This window comes from Mustela erminea, chromosome 12 (assembly GCF_009829155.1).
Source record: "Mustela erminea isolate mMusErm1 chromosome 12, mMusErm1.Pri, whole genome shotgun sequence".
NCBI classification, from domain to species: domain Eukaryota; kingdom Metazoa; phylum Chordata; class Mammalia; order Carnivora; family Mustelidae; genus Mustela; species Mustela erminea.
This window is the reverse complement of record NC_045625.1, coordinates 50,799,791-50,823,519: the sequence shown is the minus strand read 5'-3', so window position 1 is coordinate 50,823,519 and position 23,729 is coordinate 50,799,791. Positions and strand designations below refer to the sequence as shown.

At 38.7% G+C, this 23,729-nt stretch overlaps 1 protein-coding gene across 1 annotated transcript in view; it reads left to right on the top strand.

The window, feature by feature from the left end:
- Window positions 1–23,729, top strand: part of SH3GL2 (SH3 domain containing GRB2 like 2, endophilin A1) — a 217,211-nt gene that overhangs the window by 155,570 nt on the left and 37,912 nt on the right. Inside the window, 1 exon segment of the mRNA XM_032307120.1 lies at window positions 17,359–17,427. Within this exon segment, the coding sequence (XP_032163011.1) occupies window positions 17,359–17,427 (69 nt within the window).

Here is a 23,729-nt window from a genome sequence, read left to right as displayed (position 1 = left end):
AAAATCTGTCAAACAATATTGAGGAAGATGTGGAAAAATGGGAATTTTGCTACACTGCAGGTGGGGCTGTAAATTGATACAACTGCTTTGGAAAGTAACCAAAGTTGAAGATTAACATACTCACATACTTCATGACACAGTAATTTTACTTCGAGGCATTTATCTTAAAGAAAACTCTTGCTGGTGTAGCAGGAGGTACTCACAGAGGGAGGCTTATTGCTGTATTGTTTGTAATATTGAAAAAAGTAAAACAACCCAAATACATATCTCTAAGGAAATGTGTAAACAAATTTTTTATATATTCTTGCAGTAGAACATAATATAGCAGTTAAAGCAAATGGTTTACATACAGCATATTGTGTAAGTTTCATGTGTAAGGAAATATGGAAAGATATGGACAGTAAGATACCATTTATAAATGGCAAAAAAAAAAAGAGAAAATGTGTCTTTATATTGTTAATGGATACCACACTACATGTGTCAGCAAACTGTGACTTGTGGGCCAAATCTGACCCATGGTCTATGTTTGAACAACTCACAAGCTGAGAATAATTTTTATATTTTCCAGGCGTTGTTAAATACAAAAAAGGGAGGGAGGGAGGATAATCTGATTATGACTTTTCTCCATTGCAGGTCAGACCTCCAAGGGAAGCTTTGAATTCTGAAAGAAATTTTGCTGTATAAAAGAAGAATGTTTTAATTAAAGAATATGTCATAGAATGTATCTGATTTCCTTAGTACATTGAGTGGCTATAACAAAATGTCATAGACTGGTGGGGTTTATACACAGCCAAAATTTATTTCTTTTAGTTCTAGAAGCTGGAAGATTTGGTGTCTAGTGAGGATTTTCTTTCTAGTTTATAGAACTCATGTTCTTACTGTGTCCCTGTGTGGTAGAAGGGGCAAAGGAGCTCTTGGGTGTTTCTTTTAAAAAGGGCACCAACCCAGTTCATGAGGGCTCCATCCTCGTGATCTAATCACCTCCCTGAGGCCCCATCTTCTAATACTGACAACATAGTGGGGTTAGGATTTCAACATGAATTTCTTGGTGGGGGAAGACAGTCTGTAGCAATAACTTTCAAGTGCTATTTTTACTTTCTACTTTCCTTAAACTTTTACTGGCTCCTGCTATACATATGCTCTGTGTGAAGAGAGTCACATCACCTCAGCCTAGCCTGGGTGGTCAGATTCAGTATCCCACCTCCAGCCTTTGTGCCCTAGAACTTTCTTGTCAGTCTTAGAATTTTCAGCTTTTCCTGTGTGTTGCCTGACATATCTGTCAAAACAGCTGCAGGCAGCCTTCAACTGATGGGAACATGAGTCATAGGATTGCCTGAGCTTTCTTCCTGTTCCTCCAGGGGGCAATACTGAGAGGTATTCTGCAAGGCCTCTCACAGGGGTACTACATGATCAAGCCACATTGCTAAGCTCCCGCTCAGAACACACTTTTGGCCTTGCCCTGCTCGGCCCTTTCCCACTCCCCATCTCTGCTTGGTGGGACCACTGCCCCTTTATCTGTGTCCCAGCTGCTGCTTTGGAGATCTCCAAATAAAGACAGATGCTTGGGCCATAGTAGAACAAAACTGTGATTGGGAAGAACAGCAATATCTTGGGGGGCACAAAGCATAAAAGGAGCTTAAATTATATTTGTTAAATTTTATTTATTTAAAAGTGTTCATAACAAATAGGGCACAAAATGCTAGCTTTTTAAAGGCCAAGTGCCTTTTATTTGGGTGTTTACATTTTGGAGATTGAAATAAAGTGCTTGATTGCTCTGTGAAACTAGTCTTCTTCTTTGACTTTTAATTTTTCTTTGGGATCCTATTCCTTGTGATCCTTAAAATCCAGTTTCTATCTAGGCATGTTTGTCATACCTATTTGAGTGGAATTAATTCATTATAAGAATAAAAGAGAGGTGCCTGGATTTAACTAGTAGAGAAGATGTACCATAGTAATTAAATTGCAAGATACTTTCTTTCCATTTCTTTTTCCTTTCTTTTTTGTACTTCACAATATAACTTTCTCCTCAAGCAGTCATGTGGTAATCTAAGACCTTCTGCTTTGCTAAAGATATTCTCCTAAGATTTAAATCACAGGCTGATACATACTCTAAGTTAAGAAATATTATGTAAGAGTAGATCGTAATTCACTCAAGAGCAACAGGGTTTGTAGGAAACTATAAAATAATTCATTGAAACATTTCTTCTGGGTTTCAGAAAATTAAGTCCTGATGTGGGTTTTCATGTGCTGTGTAGGGAGGGTAACAAACACCCAAACAAAAGAACAGCAACAATCAAAAATCTATGTTTTTTTCTCTAAGCCTACTTAGAGAACAGGATGTTTTCATTAGCAAATTTGGGACTTGATGCATGCAGGACTCCTTCCAGAGAGAAGCCGTATGTTCTCTTGTGCACGCCGGACTTGTCACAGTCACGATTCTGTGGTCCTGCGAATGAAAGCAAAATGTTGTAGAGCTGTAACAGCAGGAATCAGACCTCTTCCTAAAGCAGCATCCTTTGTGATGCCAAGCTCTCATGTGACTGAGTGACTTTGTGGAAAGTATATCAGGGATGATGCTATAAAATCATAAATCCTCTCATATTTTGCTTCTGTTGCTCTAAGGATGAAGGCCTTCATTTAGTCCAAAAGGGTCTGCAGGGTGTGGATCCCCCTGGCACCTCTAGCTTCATCTTGGATGATTTCACCTTCCCTCTCCAACCTTTATTCATGTTGCCCTCTTGGAAGAGCTAACCTTATCCTGATATTCCTCAGGGCCTTTGCACATCCCCTCACTGTGTCTTCAGTGCCTGACACATAAAAGACATCCAATAGGGGCGCCTTGGTGGCTTAGTGGGTTAAAGCCTCTGCCTTCAGCTTGGGTCATGATCCCAGGGTCCTGGGGTTGAGCCCCACATTGGGCTCTCTGCTCTGTGGGGAGCCTGCTTCCTCCTCTCTCTCTGCCTGCCTCTCTGCCTACTTGTGATCTCTGTCTGTCAAATAAATAAATAAAAATTAAAAAAAAAGACATCCAATAAATATTTTTCAAATGAATAAATGACAGATACTAGAAAGTAGCCAAATTCTCTTATGCCAGCCATGGTGGAAAGCAAGCACATAAAAGGCTAACAACAACAACAAAAAACCCTGTTTAAGATGTTACTGTTAGAGAATGTGTCCAGAGCTACTGCTGATGACCCTGTTTTCTGTATCTACCTTTGCCTTCAAGCTTTGTCTTCTTCCCCCAGGGGGAAGAAGACAAGGCAATGACAAGGCAGTGACAAGGCAATTATTCACGGGAATATCAGCAAATAGAATTGAATAGAAAAAGGAAGTTAAAGGAAAAAAAAAATAAGTAGACCTGATGAGTGTAGAGGCTGGTGCACAAATTTTCCACTGCCTTCTCTGCTCCTACATTGCAGACCAGCTCTGTGCCAGGCATGCGTTAGGCACTGTGAAATAGAGATGAAGAAGACTGAAATCACGCCTTCTAGAACTCTGAAGAGTTGGAGAAGCATTCAACTAGATGGCAATGGTACAAAATGCAGTCTAACCAGTGCTGGCTAGAGTGAGGCCCAGGGACTGTGGGATCCCTGAAGCGTTTGGACATCTTTACATGGGAGAGTACAGTTGGCTTTATAATTGAAGGGCAGGAAAACTGAATTGATTTAAAAAAAAACTCTTGTAACCAAGAAAATTTTAGTGAGCATTTTTAGCCATATAAAGTTATTGAAAACAAGTTTGATGTTTTAAAATATTTTTGCACATTAAAGTGCCCTCTGGTGCTGCAGCCTTCTATTGATTACAGCCAACCCAAGTGGACTCTTTCCTGGTGAACAGGTTCTACTGGGTCCGGGAATTGGGACCTGGGTTTCAGTCCTGTCTCTGGTACTGACTGGCTGTCTGACCCTAGCATTTCTCTTCATCTTGACCCCACATCCTCAGGGTTCCCATCCCTGCCGTTCCCTGTTTTCTAGCACACATAAGGACCTATGAGATGGTGTATTCCGTTCGGCACTCCAGGTTTCCTCCAGAGTGATTCTCTTCTGAGGGGTGACCAGACCTCCCCTTCCCTCCAGCCCTCATCCAAAGTCATAGTTGGGATTCCTCATTTTGCCATAAAAAGCAAATTATACTCTATAGGCTTCTGAATTTGTTCATTTTCCTCTCATTTTCTCCTAGTTACATTCTTAATAACTCTGTGAACCGATATAGCACAGAACTTTGGTAAAATGAGTTGATTTGCCAAGAAGAGGTCACTTCTGAAAAATGTGTTCTCAGTATAGCATTACATTCGGAAATGTAAATTATAAATTCATCTTTAGTAACAAGCATCCACAGTATACCTTTCTACTCTTAAAGAGCCTCCTCTAGAATAATACCATATATGGGACCGGCCTTCAAACCTTTAACTGGCCTGTATTTTGGAATGTGTTCATGTTTCTTCTTTCCACCACAAGTTCATCCTAGGTGGAAGACTTCTGGAAACCTCTGCCTTGCTGTCACCATTTCCGTGAAATTCCATCAGATGTCACCTTGGGGTTCTTAGGGAAGTACTCTCAGTGGTGCTTGTAGGTCATTGACATGGATCCTTTGCATTGGTGAAGTGGACAAAGGCCTTAGTCAGTTACTGTGATCTCCATGACTGCCCTGTGAGGTAGCTTTCTGCCTCTGTACAGTGAGATGGTATTCACCAGTAAAAAGGAATGAACTACTGACACCTGCTGCAGCATGGGAGAACCTTGCAAATACTGTGCTAAGTGAAAGAAGCCAGACACAAGACTACAGAATTAGATGATTTCATTTTGGTAACCAAAATAGATAAATCTACAGAGGCAGAAATTTGAGTAATGCTTATCAAGAGATGGGACATGGAATGAAATTGGCGGAGGAGCCCAGGGAGTGATGCTAATGGGTACAAGGTTTATTTTTTGGTATAATCAAACTGTTAAAAAAATTAGATTATAGTGATCATACAACTCTACAAATAAATTTAAAAATCACTTAGTTGCACACTGTAAATGAGCAAACTATGTAGCATATAAATGACATTGCAATAAAGTTAAAATTTTTAACTCATTTTTTTTCCCCTGCCTCCCAGACCGTAAGGACAAGAGACTTCAAAACAGACACTGGGCTCCCTTGTTAGTATCCATTTGGCTCCACCTTCCCCCCAGATACCCAGCCTCCTCTTGATAGTCCGTCCCTTCTAAATATTCCTCTGTCCCTTCCTCTCATGTCCAACATGAACAAATAAGAGAACAGCTTCTGAGAGTCCCTGAACTCACCACCTGCTACTCACCAGGAGGGCCTGCCATCAGCCATTACTAAGTTTCAGCAGAATTAAAAAGAGAATACTCTAGCCTGTGGCCTTTCCATTTTACTTTTTGGCATACTTTTATTAGAGCTAAGCAAGCAGTCATCTCATTTAAGAGCAAGTCTCCCATGCGACTGAAAAGCACTGGGCTGAAACTTGAAAGAAAAGGAAACCATTAGTGTTAGTTTGGAATGCCTAAATAGTGTCCCCAAATTAATTCACAACTTTGAGCAACTGTAAACCTGTAGAAAAGTCAAGTGTTTTCCTGTTGCTTATCAAGTGCTATATATATAAATATAAATACATACATATATGTATGTATATAGCATACATATATGTAATTATACAAGAGTATGAAATATGACTATCGGTACATAGTGGGTTGAGGCAGTAGGAAATGGGGCAGTCAAGTCAGCAGCTTCTTTCCACACCTTGAAAGCATATTGGGAAAAAGGAATCAAGTTAACTCTTAGGTGGTGGTGGGGGTGCAGTGACATTACTCTGAAGAGATGTTCCAGCTGTGGAACATCTGCCTTTCCCGTTAGGTGTACCTGCAAGAACAGAGAACCCAGGACATTCAAATACTAGAGATTGTGGGTAAAAAGGCAGAGCAGGGATGTGTGTGATGGGGGAGCCTCCCCCACGGCTCTTCTGACTTGAGCATGGAACCTGTGTTCTGTGAGTCTCCAGAGAGCTGGCAGCAGAACAGGCAGCAGGCCTTGCAGCTGGGGGTAGAAGCAGATGGGTGCAGCCATCAGTGCACAGCCTTCATGGATGGGGCTGGGCTGATTAGTATTGAGGAAGTTCTGTCCAGCATCATAAATGAAATCTCTATCTATATATCTGTCCTGTCACTTAGGTGCTTTTTAAAGTTTTGGGTTCAGATGATGGAGTTTCTGCATATGGGAATTATCAACGTGACGTGTCAGACAGGGATCAATCTTTCTGTCTCGTGTGCTTCTTCTTTGTTGCCAGTTTAATTCCTCTGTTAGTAAGCCAGTGATTTTCCATGTAAAATAGTGGGTCTGGTATCTCTTCATTGAACCACTTCCGAGACCGTCTCTGGAGTCTCTTTGTAACTTTCCCCTATTGTTATTTAAGGTTAAGCTTATGATTTGTTATTGCTGTTAGGAACATGGTGCTAACTGCCTTTGGTTTAGGAAGGGGAGAGCATTTTCCTCAGAATAGAGCTTGGCTGCCACATTTGATGACATGAAATGCTATATGGAGAGCTGATGTGTGAAATACTTGTAGGAAATCTCTCCCAGGTCATCAGATCCCCCTTGGCTTGCAGGTTGCCCTGATGTTTTCTCTCTGCAAAGCTGAGGTACGTCCCTGGGATGTGGGGACAGTGTGAAGTAGGTCCCTGGGATGTGTCCGGACACAGTGATGAAAATGGAGCTTCTTTGGAGCTGCTGGCTCTGCCCCGCAGCTGGGACTCAGCAACTGTCAGCTACTCTGCTTTGCATGAGCATTTCCTGTGCCTCCAAATGATATTTCTATAGGCATAAAATAAGATGGAAGGAATACTAGACACAAAATTAAGAGGATGTAGTTCCTGTTGTCTGATCCCTAGTATCCTTTAGATCACATGTGTTTTGCCTTTGAGCCCATTGCACAAACCCAAATCACATCACTAGCAGTTCGCATGGTTGCAGAGCTATCAGACTCTGAGAGTCTAATGGTTCTTGGAATGATTGTTCTAACCGCCACCCCACTCCCCGCTTCCATCCTCCTGGTTTGCTTACACTCATTTAAGAAACTAATTCCTTGGTTTCTTTGATCTTTCTCCTTCCAGATTATCCAGTTTCTGACTTTTTTTTTTTTTTCATGGTCCTTTTTGTTGGTTTCTCCTCCTGCTAGCCCTTAATTATTGGTGTTACTCAGGGTTTCCTTCTTGACTTGTAACTGCTTCCTGGTGTGTGTTCTACCTGAGTAATCTCATCTACTGGTTTGCTGGTTTTACAAATCAAATATAAAGTGCTGATTCTGCATATCTCTGTCTTGTCCTGACCTCTCCCTGTAGGCTCAAACTCATATATCCAGTTACCTGCTGGACATATTTTACTTGGACTTCAAACCCAGTGAATCTGTACCCGAGTTCTGTTCATTTGTGTTCATCCATCTGTTTGCCAAGAGTCTGAGACCTAGGAGTCATCGTAGAGTTCTCTGCTTCTCTCTTATATCAAATTAGTCACAAAGTCTTGCTTTCTTTATACCCTAAATATTTACTGAGCCCATCCTTACTCCCAGAGTTCTTGGTTCAAGCCCTCATCTTCCACCTGGATGATTATAGGATTGTAGTAGTATTCTGACTGGTGTCTTTGTCTCTAATCACCTTTGTTTCCAAATCAGTCTTCACTTTGTAATCCAGTGATTTCAAAATTAAATTAGCTGTCATTCCTTGGCTTAAAAGCTGCTAATGGTTTTCCATCAATGCTGAGCTAAGGTCTTATGGTAAATCACTTTGGAAAATATTTTTTAAAAAGATTTTATTTATTCATTTATTTGTCAGAGAGAGAGAAAGAGAACACAGCAGGGAAGCTGCAGGCAGCAGTAGAGGAAGAAGCAGGCTCCCAGCAGAACAAGGAGCCCAATGTGGGACTTGATCCCAGGACCCCGGGATCATGACCTGAGCTGAAGGCAGACGCTTAACCTACTGAGCCACCCAGGCATCACCACTTTGGAAAATATTTTGGCAGTTTCTTAAGCAGTTAAATATATGTTTACCACTAGACCCAGTGCAGTGATTCCACTCCATGGTTTCTACTCAAAAGAAATGAAAAAAAAATCTCCACAGAGATATGTGTGAAAATATTAATAGCAGCATTATTCATAATAACCCCAAACTGGAAGCAATTCAAATGTTCACAACAGGGGAATGGATAAAGGAATTGTGGTAAAACCAAGCAGTGGAATACTACTCAGCTGTAAAAAGGAACTGAACTACTGATACAGGGAACAACTCAAATAGATGTGCTAAGTGAAAGAAGCCAGATATTTAAAACTACCTATAGTATGATTCCATTTATATGACATTTATAAAAAGTAAAGTTATGGAGATGAAAAAGAGATCAGTGGTTGCCTAAAGGTGGCTGTGAGGATTGACTGAAAATGGGCACATGCGGTTATAGGAATATTTAAAATGGGATTGTAATGGTGCTTGAACAGCTACATAAATTCACCAACACTCAGAACAAAACTAAGGTCTTTGGTGTGGCCTAGGAGCCCCACTACGATTTGATCTCTTCTTTGTCCTACTGCTTCAGTTCTTGCCATTTCCTGCTTTATATTCTGTTATTTCATGACACTGAAATATTTGTACTTTCCTGAAAATGCTGTGTTTATGTTTGTTGGCTTTTTGTCACGTGGTCACTTCTACAGGAGAAAGTTTCTGCCATGTCTACTCTTCCATCTCACACCCATTTGAGAATCAGCTCAGGGATCAGCTGTCAGAAGTTTTCCTCCGTCTTGTCTTCTTAGCCAGCTAAGGCCAAACTGACCATCCTAGAGTCTGATGGTAGTCTGTCTGTCTTGTCTTTTCTTGTTTTTTTTTTTTTTAAAAGATTAATTTATTTGAGAGAGAGAGATCACAAGCAGGGGGAAGGACAGAGGAACTCTCAAGCAGACTCCCCACTGAGCACAGAGCCCAACACAGGGCTCAAATCTGCCACCCATGAGATCACAACCTCAGCCGAAACCAAGAGTCAGATGTTCAACTGATTGAGCCATCCAGGTGCCCTGGTATTCTACTTAAAACACACACACACACACACACACACACACACACACACACACAAACCCATTATATTGAAGTGATTTGTTTTATATATCCATATATCCCACCAAACTCTAAGTTTTCAGAGAGCATATGCCATGTCTTATTTGCATAGGAAAGCTCCAGTGCTAGCAAAAATCCCTGGTACATAGTAGGCATTCAAATTGAGTTCTGTTGCACTCATTTCATTTGATGAATTAATGTAAAGATGATTTGTTTTTATTTTTGCTTTTGTCAGAATGAGATTTGCATTGAAGTAACCCTGATTGGGGTTGGATTGGATGGATACCATAGCATTTTCTTTTCAAACACTTTGCGTGGTATTTTGTTTTCTTCCGTTTCCTGATTTATTTTCCACATTTGGTGTACTATAAGTAGCACTCTAGCTGGTAGAAATTGTGTCTTTTAGTGTTCTCCAGAGAAAAAGAGCCAATGAGATATATAGACAGAATTTCTTCTTTCTCAGGGTAACCTCTGCTTTGGTCTAAAGAGCTTCAGTTGATTGGATGAGGTTCACCTACGTTATCAAGGATAGTCTCCTTTACTTAAAGTTAACTGATTGTGGGTGTTAACCACATCTGTAGAATAAACTCACAGCAATACCTAGATGAGTGTTTGATTGAAAAACTCACACTATAGGTTAGTGAAATTGACAATAAAATTAACCATCACAGAGAATACATTAAATTTTTAATTGTAAGGGGTCTTAGAACCCTCCTGGTTATCTGAGCACAGCTTGTGCCTGCCCCATTTTGTGAAGGAGGAAACAGGCTCAGCGAGTTTGTGGTTTCATTTCGCAAAACAGAAAATGACTTTTCAGCAATTTCTCTTAACAAGTGGAAGCCTAGAGCTACTCCATCTTACCTTATCAACTGAGTCATCAGACATTAGGCTCTACGTCATTCATTAACCAGGACTGAAACCTCAAATAGATTACTGGTACCTTTTATTTCTCTTTGTGAGTTCTCTTTTTCTCTCCAGAGAATTTATGGCTAAGCTTTAAGTAGAATTTTTAAAATACCACATGACATAATTCTGGCCCCAAGTCTATTTTTAGCACACACTGTCCTTTTTTATTTTGTTCAATTTCAGTGACTTATTGCAGTGGACTGTGAAAATGCATAAATTTTTTTCTATTGTCAGAGATGGGAAACTTTATGGAAGTATTCTTTCCCTCTGACGAGCCTCCCTCCTAAATGATCTTTAATCTGATAAGATGTTGGTTGATTTGAGAAGTTGAAAAATAGAGAAATGCTGGTTGTCTTTTATTCTGTGCATTTTTCATACTTTTTAAAAATTTTCTAGAAGATAAAAATAGGACCATTTGCAAATGAAACTATGGGTGATAATATAAGCTGTCTTTCTGGGGAGGGACTGAAGTTCTGCGTGATACTTCAATAATCAGCTATATCAACTCCCTTCGAGTTGGGTACATAAGTAATCAGCTACTTAGTCTATGGGAAATTCTCACTTTGGGGAAATGGGTCTTAGAAAGTTATTGCTTTTAACTCCATTGAATCACACCAGAAATAGTTACAGTATGGTACAAATCAGTTACTGCTTTTTCTATATAGGATTTGACCAGAAACAAGATAGGGAGAGATTGGAAGCTGGGAAAATGGTGAAATGCTTAGCCCGCCCAAGCACATTTTAAAGTTTTTAGCTCCAGATATTTAAAGAAAATTAATTTTCATACTATTAAATTCTTGGGGGAAAGGGGAGTCACAAGTTTTTATATCATAGAAAAGGAATCTCTCCACTTTTCCACTCTTCAATATACAAATTCTGCTTGAGAGTAAGAAGTAGAATTAGCCCAATTTAGGGAGATAAAAAATGCCTTTAATCATTCTCTAAGAAAACGGAAGTTTCTGATTGGGAAAAAATAAATATATATATTTTTGAAATCCACTTTAAAAACATCATGGCATTTAAGCATTCCAACTTAATGACAGCTGAGAAAAACTGGTGTGAAACTTATATTCCATGAAATGAATCCACCCTGCCTTTCAAACCTGGGAATACCACCATCTGGAAAAACAAGATCTACTTGTATTTAGCCAAATACCAAGAAAACATTGCTGTAATTTTGACTCCCCTGTTTCCTTCTGAATGTTTGATATGTCATCAAGCTATTAGAATTTTTAATTTTTGGTACCTTTTTAATAAATAATTATTAAAGAACTTCCATGGAGAATTAGAATATGGGCTTCTTTTATTTATTATCATAAATGATGCCTTCCTACAAGTACTGGGAAAACAGAACTGTGTTTCACAGAGGTAGTTATCATAACTTCTTTTTAAAGAACTTGTGCATTAAGTAATGTTCTTTAATGCATTTAAATTACTTAGCAATTTGGGGGGCCAAATATAAGAAACCAATTTAAAATTCTGACTTTCATGTGTATAAGACCACTTGTTAGGATATAAGAAACCCTTATTTTAATAATGATTTTTGATAGTTTATAATGTGCTCTTTATATGTACATTACAATTTAATTCTTTAAAAAATCCAGTGTTCGATGTTACTGTTTTTCATTTCTTAAGTGAAGAAATTGAGGCACTAAGAAGTTATACATCTTCTTTTTCACACAGCTGTTGGGTGTCATTGTCAGGGCCAAATTCATGTCTTTTGACTCTAAATCCAGTTTATTCTAAAATCTTAATTCATGTGGCTCTCATTGACAAGTAAGTCAATGAGACTTGAGACTTGAGTCAGTGAGAATGTGGCTCTCATTGACTTACTTGTCAATGAGATTTCATGTTACGTATATTAAATCTTGTGTGCTGTTCCATAGTGCAGACAGGCAGGATAGTGTATGAATACCATTCTTCTTTCTGCTTTGAACAAACTAGGTATGATCAACTTATGGAATGTTAAAGTAATTCTGTTTTAATACGAGTAAACACAGTGCAGCACTTCATGAATTATTTTTTGATTTTTTTAAAAAAACACTTGGGAAACGCATTATATTTACTTTCTCTCATGTGTGGGGTTGTGTGTGTGTGTGTGTGTGTGTGTATACACACATACATATGTATGTACATATACATATGATACACACATACATATAAACAAACATAAACATGTTTGCCTGTGTGTTTATACACACATAAGTGATATGCATGTAAACTAAAATACATATATACTTAGAGTCAGGATTAATGAGAAGAATATATATTATTAATACTAATTATAATTGTCCTAAAAGGAATTTGGTGGGTAAATGTTGAATGGTTATAATGAAAGAGAAATTTCTTTAACCTTAGCTATAAATAAAATATACATCATAGCTCGTTGAATTTTCTAAATTTTTGCCTGTTATTGATAGGGCAAAAAATATTACACTTTAGAGGAAAAATTAAACTCTGGGAAAGGGGATACAAAACAAGTGCTAACCCGTAGTTAAGGGTCTTCCTTTAATTTATGTATGATTTTTGGCCTTAGAATAATTCATTGAAATCATTTTTTTGACTGATAATTGAATGTCTACTTTGTTAGGTACTACAGCCTTAGACATTTTTAAACAAAGACGTATGAGATATGATTCCTGCCTTTAGCATCTTAAAATTCGGAGAAGCAAAGATCTCAGCAATTTTATTCATGAAGTGGCTAGCTCCAGGTAATCCAACAGATGATGCACTAGGAATTCAAATGAAGTCTAATAACTTCCAGCTGGGGGGATCAGTCAGGATGATCTAGAAGGTGAGGTCTGGGTAAGCATGTTAGATAATCAGTAGGAGTGAAAAAATAGAAAAAGGAAAGAGGTCCAAGTATAAGACAGTGGGAATAAACACCAGCACAATTTGGTGGATGGTGAAGAAACCTAACTTTGTATGATGTATAATAAGAGATAGAGCTAAACAAAAAACAGAGAAGTAGGAGGTAAACCACTTTGCATGAATGCATTTCATAGCAAGTCTACTCAGTTTCACTGATTTGATTTTCAAGGAGACCTCTGTAAAGGTAGTCGGAAACCTGGTAGTTTGGTCTCCACTGTTCAGTAAATGAAATGCAATGCAGGGAAAAATCAGAGCTGGAACTAGAGGAGGTAGTGTCTTTTTCCCGGAGATGCCAGTTAATGCGGGGGAGGATGAGTCATTTTGGAAAGCAGTGCAGCATTCTCTGGGCTGTGAATAGTGGTCATTTATTTAAGCTGTCTTTTGTTACTGGTTCCTTTTGACGTTTTTCTTATATGGTGTATGGCCAAAAACAGCATGAGACAATGCTACTACAGACTCAGAATTAAGACTTTTAATTTAAAATGTGATTTGATTGTCTTATTTTTTTTTCTTTTTTTGAAAGTTGTTCCTTTTGAAAGACGTTCCTACAGTGAGGTGATCAGTCTTATTTGCCCCACTTTGTGTTCTCTCTCATCAACCTAACATTAATATTTACAAAAGGACATTGTAGCTCAGTTCCACAAATCTTAACCAAGTACCTGTTGTGAAGAATACAATGAAGAGTAAGATAGAAGAAGGAGTAACTGTTGGTTTGATTGGAATACAGAGTATAGGTAGAGTATAATAGTAGATACAATTAGAAGCAAAAGCTCTCACTATTGTGTTAAGTGTGTACAATCAGTACAGTTAAGTGTGTACAATCAGAGTTGTTTTTTGAGATTTTGGATTTTTTGTTTCAGTTTGGGTGGTACAGGGAGAATATTGGCTTATTTTTACTGTTTTGTGTAATTCAAATACCTTTTGCTGATGTTCATGTAAATAGGTGATCAATTAAAAATATATAGATGACCATTTTCTCATATGGCAAGCATATTAGCCAAAGTATATTAAACAGCATCTGAAAATATTCAATACTATGAAATCTTGGTTTTAGGAACTATCTCATTGGAAAATAGTAGGGCAAAACTATTCTTAAATAATTGGTATTAAGTAAGGAAAACAAAACTCATTTTTGGCCAGATAGAATCAGGGAGCCTATATTCTTCACCTTGACCCTTATTCAAAAAAAGATAGAATTTTTAGTAATGACATTTAAAGATCAGGAGAGAAAAATATTTGCTGTACTCCTAAGGAATGAGTCAGTGTTATGTAGCCCACTGTTTAATTCAATGTCTTGATATATTTAGATCTTTTATGACCCGAAAAAGTAATAGCCCCAAGAACAATGTAGATGTCATTTTGAATATTGTTTTTTTCCCAAGAATCTAATTAGATAAGAAATTTTTATATCAACCAACCAATAAGATCAGTACCAGTATCTGACTGTTAGCCTCATTAATATGTTTGGTGAACTGTTTCTCTCAGAGCAGCTCAAAGGTCAAGTCTTGTAGAAAAGAGAAAGAGCCTATCTCTCAAACTTTCTCTTTTTTTTAACCTACCCCCCAATCCACCCACCCACACTAAATAACTTAAACCAAATATGTAAAGCCAGTAGACTAATATATTGACCTTTGTGTGAGTTATAGGCTACTTCTGAATTACTAATGGCCATTGTGATTCCATTTGGTATTCTGTTTGATATAGTGAGCCAGCTGTTGTGATGTTATCCTGTTTTTAAGTGCAAAAAGGGGGGAAATTAAAATCATTCCCAGTTGAATAATTTGGGATTGAAAGTGTGGTACAGGCTTTGTGCTTTTGATGAGGACCACATTTTATTTCCCAGAAATGATAAAAATGTAGTTAATGCAAGGTTACCAGGATTCTCTAACATTACTATAAATGGAAACATTACTCATCTATTTTTGTTGATAATTTTGTGAATAAAAATTAAATGTCTCCTTCATAGATCATAGGAGGGTCTATTTTTTTTTTTACCAAAATGGGATGTTGGGAAATAGTGGGTTCCCTGACATTGGAGACAGTCAGGTAGAACTGAGAGACAGTTGATTGGAAGTTGTGTAGTAAATATTTCTTGATTTTGTAAGACTCACTACGTTAGAATTTCCCAGTCCAAATTTAAATGAAAACCATGTATTTCAAGAATGATATGACACAAAAGAGGCTGAAATATGAGCTGGAACTGTCATCAGCTGAGCAAAATTAAAAGCATTGAATCTGTAAAAATCACATGTTTGGTGATAGCAGAAGTTGATATTAATAATCTATAAGACTCCTTCTGTTTCTGGTTTTCTATAACTTAATCCCAAATATGCAGGTCAAATCACTGGCACTTGGATCCCACTAGGAGATTCTAAATTGAATTCTAGGGCCTTCCTTACCCTCATTTCTGGTTTGGTAAAAATCTTTAAGAAATAGACAAAAAAGCTGACTTCTGTTCCATATTATAGTCAGGCTTTACAGTAGGTGCTACTGATGCCAGGCAAATCCTGAATCTGTACAGACTGCTGAAATAGTTGATAACTAGCATCATTCAGAACACAGGTTAAGTGAGAGGGCTGATGTGAAGGATGAAGGGTTAAGGCAGAGACTCTAAGGGAACTTCAGACAGAGAAGGCCAGCACCACGGACAGCTCCCCCCGCCCCCGCACCTAGCCTAGAGCTCCAGAGAAGCCTAGGGTTTAGCTTGGAAAAACTGCATCCAGATCTTCGTTCCGCCTCATCCTAACTTGTCATCTTAAATGTCACTAGCTTGGACAGGCAGTTTAACTTTTGCAACCCTCAGTTTTCACATCTGCAACTTGGGAATAATAAGTGCTCTACATAGTTCTTGTGATACAGATATTAAATGATAAATTGCAAGTAAAAACGTGTCAGCTATACAAATGAAAGATGTTAATACTGTTTTAATTAGTGTTACACTTTTAATAATTGACCTTTATGTACCCAAGGTTTTATTATATTAATGAAAATTGCTAGATTCTTCTCAAGATTTGACACAACAGTTAAAAAAAGAGAAATGATAGGGAAACCTGGATACTATAAGCAGGTATATACTCTATTGGTAAGAGAAGGGAAGTAGGATTTACTGCTTATCTCATGGGTTCAAGTATGGGTTCTTATAACTATACTATTTAGTTTTCATAACGACTCTGTGCATCTGGCAAAGAGTAGAGGAGTCTATCTCTGCTGTGGTCTTTCATCACAGCACATTTCCTCTGTTACCGCTGCTGGGGTGAAATGGGTGGCATCTGGTGTACAGGGCCAAAGTGATGATAGAATTCATACTCTCAGTTTTTCCAGTAGTGGTCTCCTTTGAAGTTTTTCCTGATGGCAGAAAGCAGGAGTAGAGAGAGTGAGGAAGGGTAAGGAATTCATGAAAGCCCCCAACAAGAGAATATCAGAGCTCCCTTTGCCAGGAGACAGAGCCATGTCCCCAAGGCCTCCTTTAGAAGGAGACGGAATAAACTTACTGGGATGACCCGTGTTGTTACTGAGATTGCTGCAGCTCTGGACGTGGTGGGAGCCTTCCCTGCAGAATCCTTCAATCCACTGGTTATTGAAGGAAATGAAAAATCATACTTCAATATGTGTGTGATAACTTCATCTAATACTGTGACATCTTAGTGAAAAGCATCTAACTACCTTTATAATTAGTGTATTTTTAAGAGAAGATCTCATGTCATTAGCATTTAATATCCCTGCCTTTGATGAAACCAAGGTATTTTTCTTGTGATCAATTCATACATTTTTATTAGATCTATTTTAAATCTTTATTTCAGAATAGAATAGGACATTTAACTTTTTAATGAACATAAATTTTACATGTGCAAAATGAAAAAATTTGCATATATGAATTGATGAATATAAAATGGATCATAATGGGGATTGATTGGTTAGCAAAGAAATACCCTCAACTTCTTTCCATATGGTTTCTCTCATGTTTATAAGAATATGGACAGCTACAGGATGCTTTGTAAGATTGCTAATCAAGTCCTTTTATCTGAGGATCAGCTGGGCCGATTTTTTTCTTACTAGCTGGATGGATGCTTGTGATTATCTGTTCAATAGCCAATTGAGAAATAGATTGAAGAATTAGCAATTTCATACCTTCAGATCCCTCATCAGAGGGAAATAATAATTGTATGATGCTGTTGTCCTTCAGAACTTTCAAAAGGAAACTATTAGTGATTAGGTAGTTATATAATGATGCACATAATAAAGACCATTGGGGTTGAAAACAGAAGAAATAAGTTCAAACTCTTGCTTCAATACCTACTGAGTGCTTGGTCTTTGGCAGGTTGTCTAAACCTGAGTCACAGTTTCCTCCCATGAAAATGGAACTGCCCGCCTGTGTCAGAAAATGGTTGTGAGATTATATTAGATGATGTTTCTGAAAGGGCTTAAAACTTCTAACCAAATTTTAAAAAGAAACTTTATTATTCCCCTTTTTGTTTGTTTTCTTTAGAAAGTGAGTGAGAAGGTCGGAGGAGCTGAAGGAACCAAGCTAGATGATGACTTCAAAGAAATGGAGCGGGTAAGTTTTCACCACTCAGAGCTTCATTTGATGTGTAGTTGTCTAACCTACTGAGAGGGGAAGGGGAAACTGCTCTCCTCTGGGACCTGAAAATGCATTTTGTTATTTTAAAAGATACTCTCCTTTTAGTGTCTATTTTTAAAGAGAAGATGCAGAGTATCCAGTCTTCCCTTTGCACTACCCTGAGAACAAAGCCTCTGCAAAGGAGATATATCGTAACATAATTTCCTGGTGGATTTTATCATTACTTTCCCAAACAGGGATAACATGAAGTTGTGTTTGAATCGGGGGTGAGGTGGGAAGGAAATCAGGGAAGGCAGGAGATAGTGTCCCAAGTGTCTGGGGAGAGTCTTAATCATTGCCTGGCTTGGGGAATGATTGGGCAATGTTCAGATGTTTGTGTGAAGAGCCAAACAAAGAGAATTCCTAAGTACTTTGTGCCTTGTCTTTTTCAGTTTTTTTTCCCCCACTTTGGAGTTCATTGATGAATTCAACAAATTCTTGTTTTGTGCCTCCTATAAGCCAAGAATGTAGGATACAGTAGTGAACTGATAAACAACGTTCCTGACTGCCTCAAGTTCATAGTCTAGAGGGGAAGGCAACTTTGGGCAAATGCTGACCAGTGTGGCTAGTGTAACAATATGGTTCTGGAGAAGCTTGAAACAGAGGAAGCACACTCACACAAGGTGGTTATAGAAAGCCTTCCTGCTATTCCAATGATGATGTGGAGGGTGAGTAAGAGTTACTAGAGACTCATATGTTTCTGGTAGAAGAAACAGCAAGAAAGAACAGGTCACATTTGAGTTCCTGGGGTGGGGGGAGTCACCAAGGGACGAGGGTCTTGTGAAATGAGGCTGTGTAGTTTTTACCTAATTGTTCATCCGGGCTAAGTTCTTTTTTTTTTTTTTTTTTTAAGATTTTATTTATTTATTTGACAGACAGAGGTCACAAGTAGGCAGACAGGCAGGCAGAGAGAGAGGAGGAAGCAGGCTCCCTGCTGAGCAGAGAGCCCGATGCGGGGCTCGATCCCAGGACCCTGGGATCATGACCCGAGCTGAAGGCAGAGGCTTAACCCACTGAGCCACCCAGGCACCACCATCCGGGCTAAGTTCTTGACTTGGACCTTCCTGAGAGCATAGGTACCCATGAAAGAGGAGATTTAATACAAGAGTCCAGCCAAAAGTCTGGGAAACCAGCTTCTTACACCTAATGCCTGACAGCTGTTTGCCCCAGTGGGGTTATTGAAGTCTACATTGCTCCTTATTTCTCATCTCTGGACAGTTCTAAGTACCACCTGATCTTTAACCAAAGCTAGTAGCCTCTGCTCTTCATAGTTCTGGAAATGGTATTTTACCCATCCATCTTCTGCAGCATCTGAGATCAGGCACTGATTCACTTGCCTAGAGTGACTTGCTTCCTCCGCTCCCTGTAATATTTGAATTCCTCACGCCTCACAAGGAGCAGCTTGTGGGTCTGCTAATTTGCACCAGCCTCTGTCTCCACCCATTATTTCTTGATCCCCTTAGCCTTTGAATCCTCCCTTTTCCCTAAGGAAGGAATTTATAGCATGCCTCCCCACTGTCATGTTGTTAATGACAGATTAGTCAGGCATTTAGGAATTTAGAACAAGAAGTCAGAATTTGAGTTCAGCTTTCAACATCTGCCAGGACTACAGATAATAAGGTAGGTAGCTCACTGACTAAGTGAAGAGAGTTTTTCCATTTTTTTTTTAAAAGATTTTATTTGTTTATTTGACAGAGAAAGACACGGTGAGAGAGGAAACACAAACAGGGGGAATGGGAGAGCGAGAAGCAGGCTTCCCACTAAGCAGGGAGCCCGATGCAGGTTCAATCCCAGGACCCTGGGATCCTGTCCTGAACCGAAGGCAGACACTTAACGACTGAGCCACCCAGATGCCCCAAATTTTCCATTTTTTAGAGGAAACTAAAAAGAAGAGAAAGTTAAGAGAATGGAGTAGAATTTATCACTGAGCAACTAATTAAACCTTTGAATCCATGACAGTCTTGCAAACTAATTGAAGGAGGATCTTTTAAATGTTTTACTTCAGGTTAAGATCCAAAAGTATTCCTCTGGTTCTGATGGTAAGATTTATTTCTCCTGTTTCCTAGAAAATAATTGACTTCTGGAGTTTTTGTTTCAAAAAATAAATTCTTGGAATTAAAAAAAAAAAGCGAAGCTTCTGATTAAGGAACACACCTACAGTTTTGTATTTGGGTTTATACATAGTAAATTGAGAGAGCTACATTTCAGAACAGTATGGAGATTCTTTTATTTCATTTCAGTATACACATCTTTTTTGTCTTACCTGTGCCTCTGTGCAAATTTTACAGTCCCTACCCATGCTGAATCTACATTAAAGGTTAAGATTTTTTTAGTAATTGGAAAGGCTGTGTCTTGGATTTGGAATCCAAAATCTTTTCTGTCCTGTTAATTTGTTGATTACTCACAAAAACATTTTATCTCAGTGTTCCCAAGCCTACAAAAGAATCACCTATCCACAGTCAGTTTTCTGATCATCAAGCATTTGGTGTAGAGAGACCTTTTTGTTCAGTTGTGTTCTTAGAGGTGCAATTAGACAACAAAATGAAGTAAATTAGAGGTTTGCATCAAGCAGCACTACTGGGAGGAAGAATTGGGTATTCCTAGAGGTTGTTTCTCTAATCAGCCACCCCAGTGCCTCTCCTGCAGAGATGCAGTAAAATCCCACATGTGTCTTTTAGCCCTCACAGCTCCCAGAGCTGACTGGGTAGAATCCTGCAGCTCTGTTGTCTCTGCAGGAGCCCTGCCCCTAGCCATTTCTTTCCTCCTCTTAAGTGCCTTGCATAGAGTTTTTTTATGTTAGCTTTAAATGGTATCTGTTGCTTACAAGATTTGTTAAGTACAGACTGAATTTCTTACTGTGGTGTAGATATTGTGTAAGGTTTATCGAGAAACTACAGATTTTTTGTCAGGAGGAAGTTCTAGAATTTGCAGGATCCCTAACTCCTCAAATTTCCATCTGTTGCTGCAGTTCTGTATGTGTGTGTGGCCATGTGCATGTGTGTGATTGTATTCATTCATGTGGGATATCTGTAAATGTGTCCTCCATGTGCAAATTGTTATGCTGGGTAGCAGGAATATGAAGGTAAGTCACAGGGCCTGCTTTCAAGGGGTTTCCAGTTTTGATGGAAGAAATGGGCACATAAATCATGTGGTTTACAGGACATGGTGCTTGGTGCTCTGTGGAGGATTTCCATGAAAGATAGGTTGATTTCATGGAAGAAAGACAGGTGAAAGCTTTCTAGGGAAGAAGATATCTGAACTAAACCCTGCAATATTCTTTTCCCTCTGCATGTGTGGGTAATACAGAAGTCCAAATCATGGGGTATAGTACCTCTTTTTGCAGCCTGAAAAGTGTCCTGGGAAATCCCTTTTTTTGAAGCCAGAAGAGGTCCTAGGGTTGGAAATGTGGCTAGGTATCATTTCAGCGAGAATAGATTTCTTCTGAAGGGTAACCTCAAGTTTTAAGATATGCATGCAAGATGTTGGGAAATAGTGGGAAGAATGCCATTCCATATGAGAGTGAGGAAGAGTGGGTTATTTGCAGAGTGAGCTGTGGGGAAAATGCTGATAGGAGAATGTCCATGGTCATTATCTTCATACATTTAATTGGTCATTGGTTACATCTTTCTATCCAGCTCCAAGTGGTAAAAATAGAATTAATGAGTAGAAACTCTAGAGACAGAGAGTTAGACTCAGTGTAAGAAAGAACTTTTGACTGTCAGAGCTGCTTTAAAAAAAAGCTGTAGCTATAACTGAATTCCCTATCATTGCCCATGTTTAAACAGTGGCTAAAACCACAGTGTGACAGTGGCGTGAGACACACCAGTCATCATCTTTTTTGAGTTTTGTGGCAAATAATTTGTTACTAATAATATCACATTTTTAATAATACCACTTCGTTGAATTCTGGTGGTTTATCTCAAGTAAAGGAGAAAGGTATAAAGTCCCAACCAGCAGGCTCAGAGTACCACCTATCTGATTGCACCTGTGGGTGTCTGGCATGCCAGTACATGTCTTCATGGATTAGGTGGTGAAACAGAAGGTGGGATTGACTGTACTAAGACCCTCACTCACTGGCATAGACTTGTAAGATGGGTGAGAGCCCCAGACAAGATGAGCTTTAAAGACACCTTTCTACTGATCCTGAAATTCAGGGGAAGTCAAGTTTCCTCTCAGTGATGTGTTTACAAAACACTTCCATGCTAATATTCATTAAAGGTAATGCCTAAGAAGATTAACCAAAAAAAAAAAAAAGAAAAAAGAAAAAAAAAAAGAAAAAAGAAATACACTGGGGAAATTTCGGTCTAATGCCTTGTTTATTTTTATTTTTATTTTTCAACACATTATTAATCAGGCTTTCTGAATACCAAATAACTGCTATACACAGAGCAATTTGGGAACAGGTACATTAATTCTTCCAAGTCAATAGGGAACTATTAAAACATCTTTATTGGGCCAGTGTATATCTTACTGCCAGACAAACTTTCCCAGGGAGCTGTTTCACTATGTCTCGGTGACTTGCTTAATTAGGTGTCTCATTCAGGGTTCTCATTACTTCAAGCGGATGTGTGTACATTTTTAATAGGTTGATTTTCTTCAGTTATGGAAAAATGAAGAATTTGAAAAGATTTTAGTGTTTCATAGGACACATTAACTTTTTTTTTTTTTATGAGACCATTCTGAGTTACCCCATGTCCAAGTGGATGTTTAATTCATCTATTTATTATTCACCACCAAACCCAAAAACTGTCCTCCATTTTCAGACACCTATTTTTTTCTTAAACTCTGCTACTACATCCCTGTGACAGGATCTGGGATGATGAGGTATATGCTGGTAGAAAGTCCTACCTTTAATCCTCTTGGGGCCCCACAAAGAATGCTGTGTACTTCATGTGTGTTGTCACCTAGGTTCAGGGTGCAATGACTACTTTTCCACTCATGGAAAAGATAATATTCAGATGTCTCAGAACAAAAGCTCCATTCTAGCCATTCCAGTGCTCCTGGGTTCTCTTGTGTCTTATCTCTAGAGGCTGAAGCAACTGGTGAAATGACCAGCATCCACAGGTTCAGTGTGACACACATTGGTAAAAAATAAAGCCATAGCAAGGGGTTGGCAGACTCTTTCCGTAAGCATAGCGGGCTTTGAGGGTCAGAGGGCCTCTGCTGTAACTTCTCACTCCTGCTGAAGAGGAACAGCAACTACTGATTACCTGAAAGGAAGGAGCATCACTGTGTTCCAGTTCCAGAAGACACAGAAATATGAATCTCCTGTAATTACTATGTGCAATGAAATAAGATTTTTAATTTGAAATTTTCCAACTATTTTTAAAATATAAAAACAACTAGTGGCCCAGATTTTGCCTAATGGCCCCAGTTCTTGAGGAAAAATGTTCTAGTGAGTAGACCGGGTTAAGAGGGCTACTTTTCTCTCTATTCAAAGTTCAGATCACAAGACTGGAGAGTGGAGGAAGAACCTGCTGACTCCAAAGTATGACAGTTGCTAAAATCCTGGTGTTGGGAAAACTGAAAAAAAAGACAAGAAGGAGATTTGTCTATGCTTTTACCTTCAGAAAAACAAAACAAAACAAAAAACTTATATTGAATTTTTATGTCCTGAAAACATACCTATTTTTATATATATTTACAGTTTCGCCTCTAAACAACCTTTGCCAGTGGCACCCTACACCTGTCCAGACAAGGCTAGTTACAGAAATGGCATCTCAGCAGCTCACAGAAATGGGAGTTGGGATTTAGGATGCATCAAAATTTAGTTTCAAGTAATGGGAAAATTTGGGAATTGAGGAAATCATGAGCTGAATGTTCTAAGTTCAGAGCCTAACTGCTGTTCTTAAATGGGAATGAACTCTTGCAAGTTAGGATAAATTATTTAAGTGAAATCTTTGTTCGTATTAATTATATCAGACCTATTAATAAGAGAATATGTGCTTGGACATTGCCAGTTTAAGTATATAAATAGCTTCCTGACAAGTAAGTATATAAATAGCTTCCTGACAAGTAAGTGCCTCCCTAGTGAGGCACACTCAGGGTACTCATAGGATAATAGCCCTCAGCCTGTCCATGACTGACACAGTATAGTTTAGCAAGAAGACTCCCAGACATTATTACCAAGGATAGAGATGGAGAGAAGTTAGAATCTGGTCAGCCTCCCGCCTGCAGCTGGCCCTTGGACTGTTGAGTTCCTTCAGTGGTCTTTCTTAGAAAACCTCTGACCCACGGCC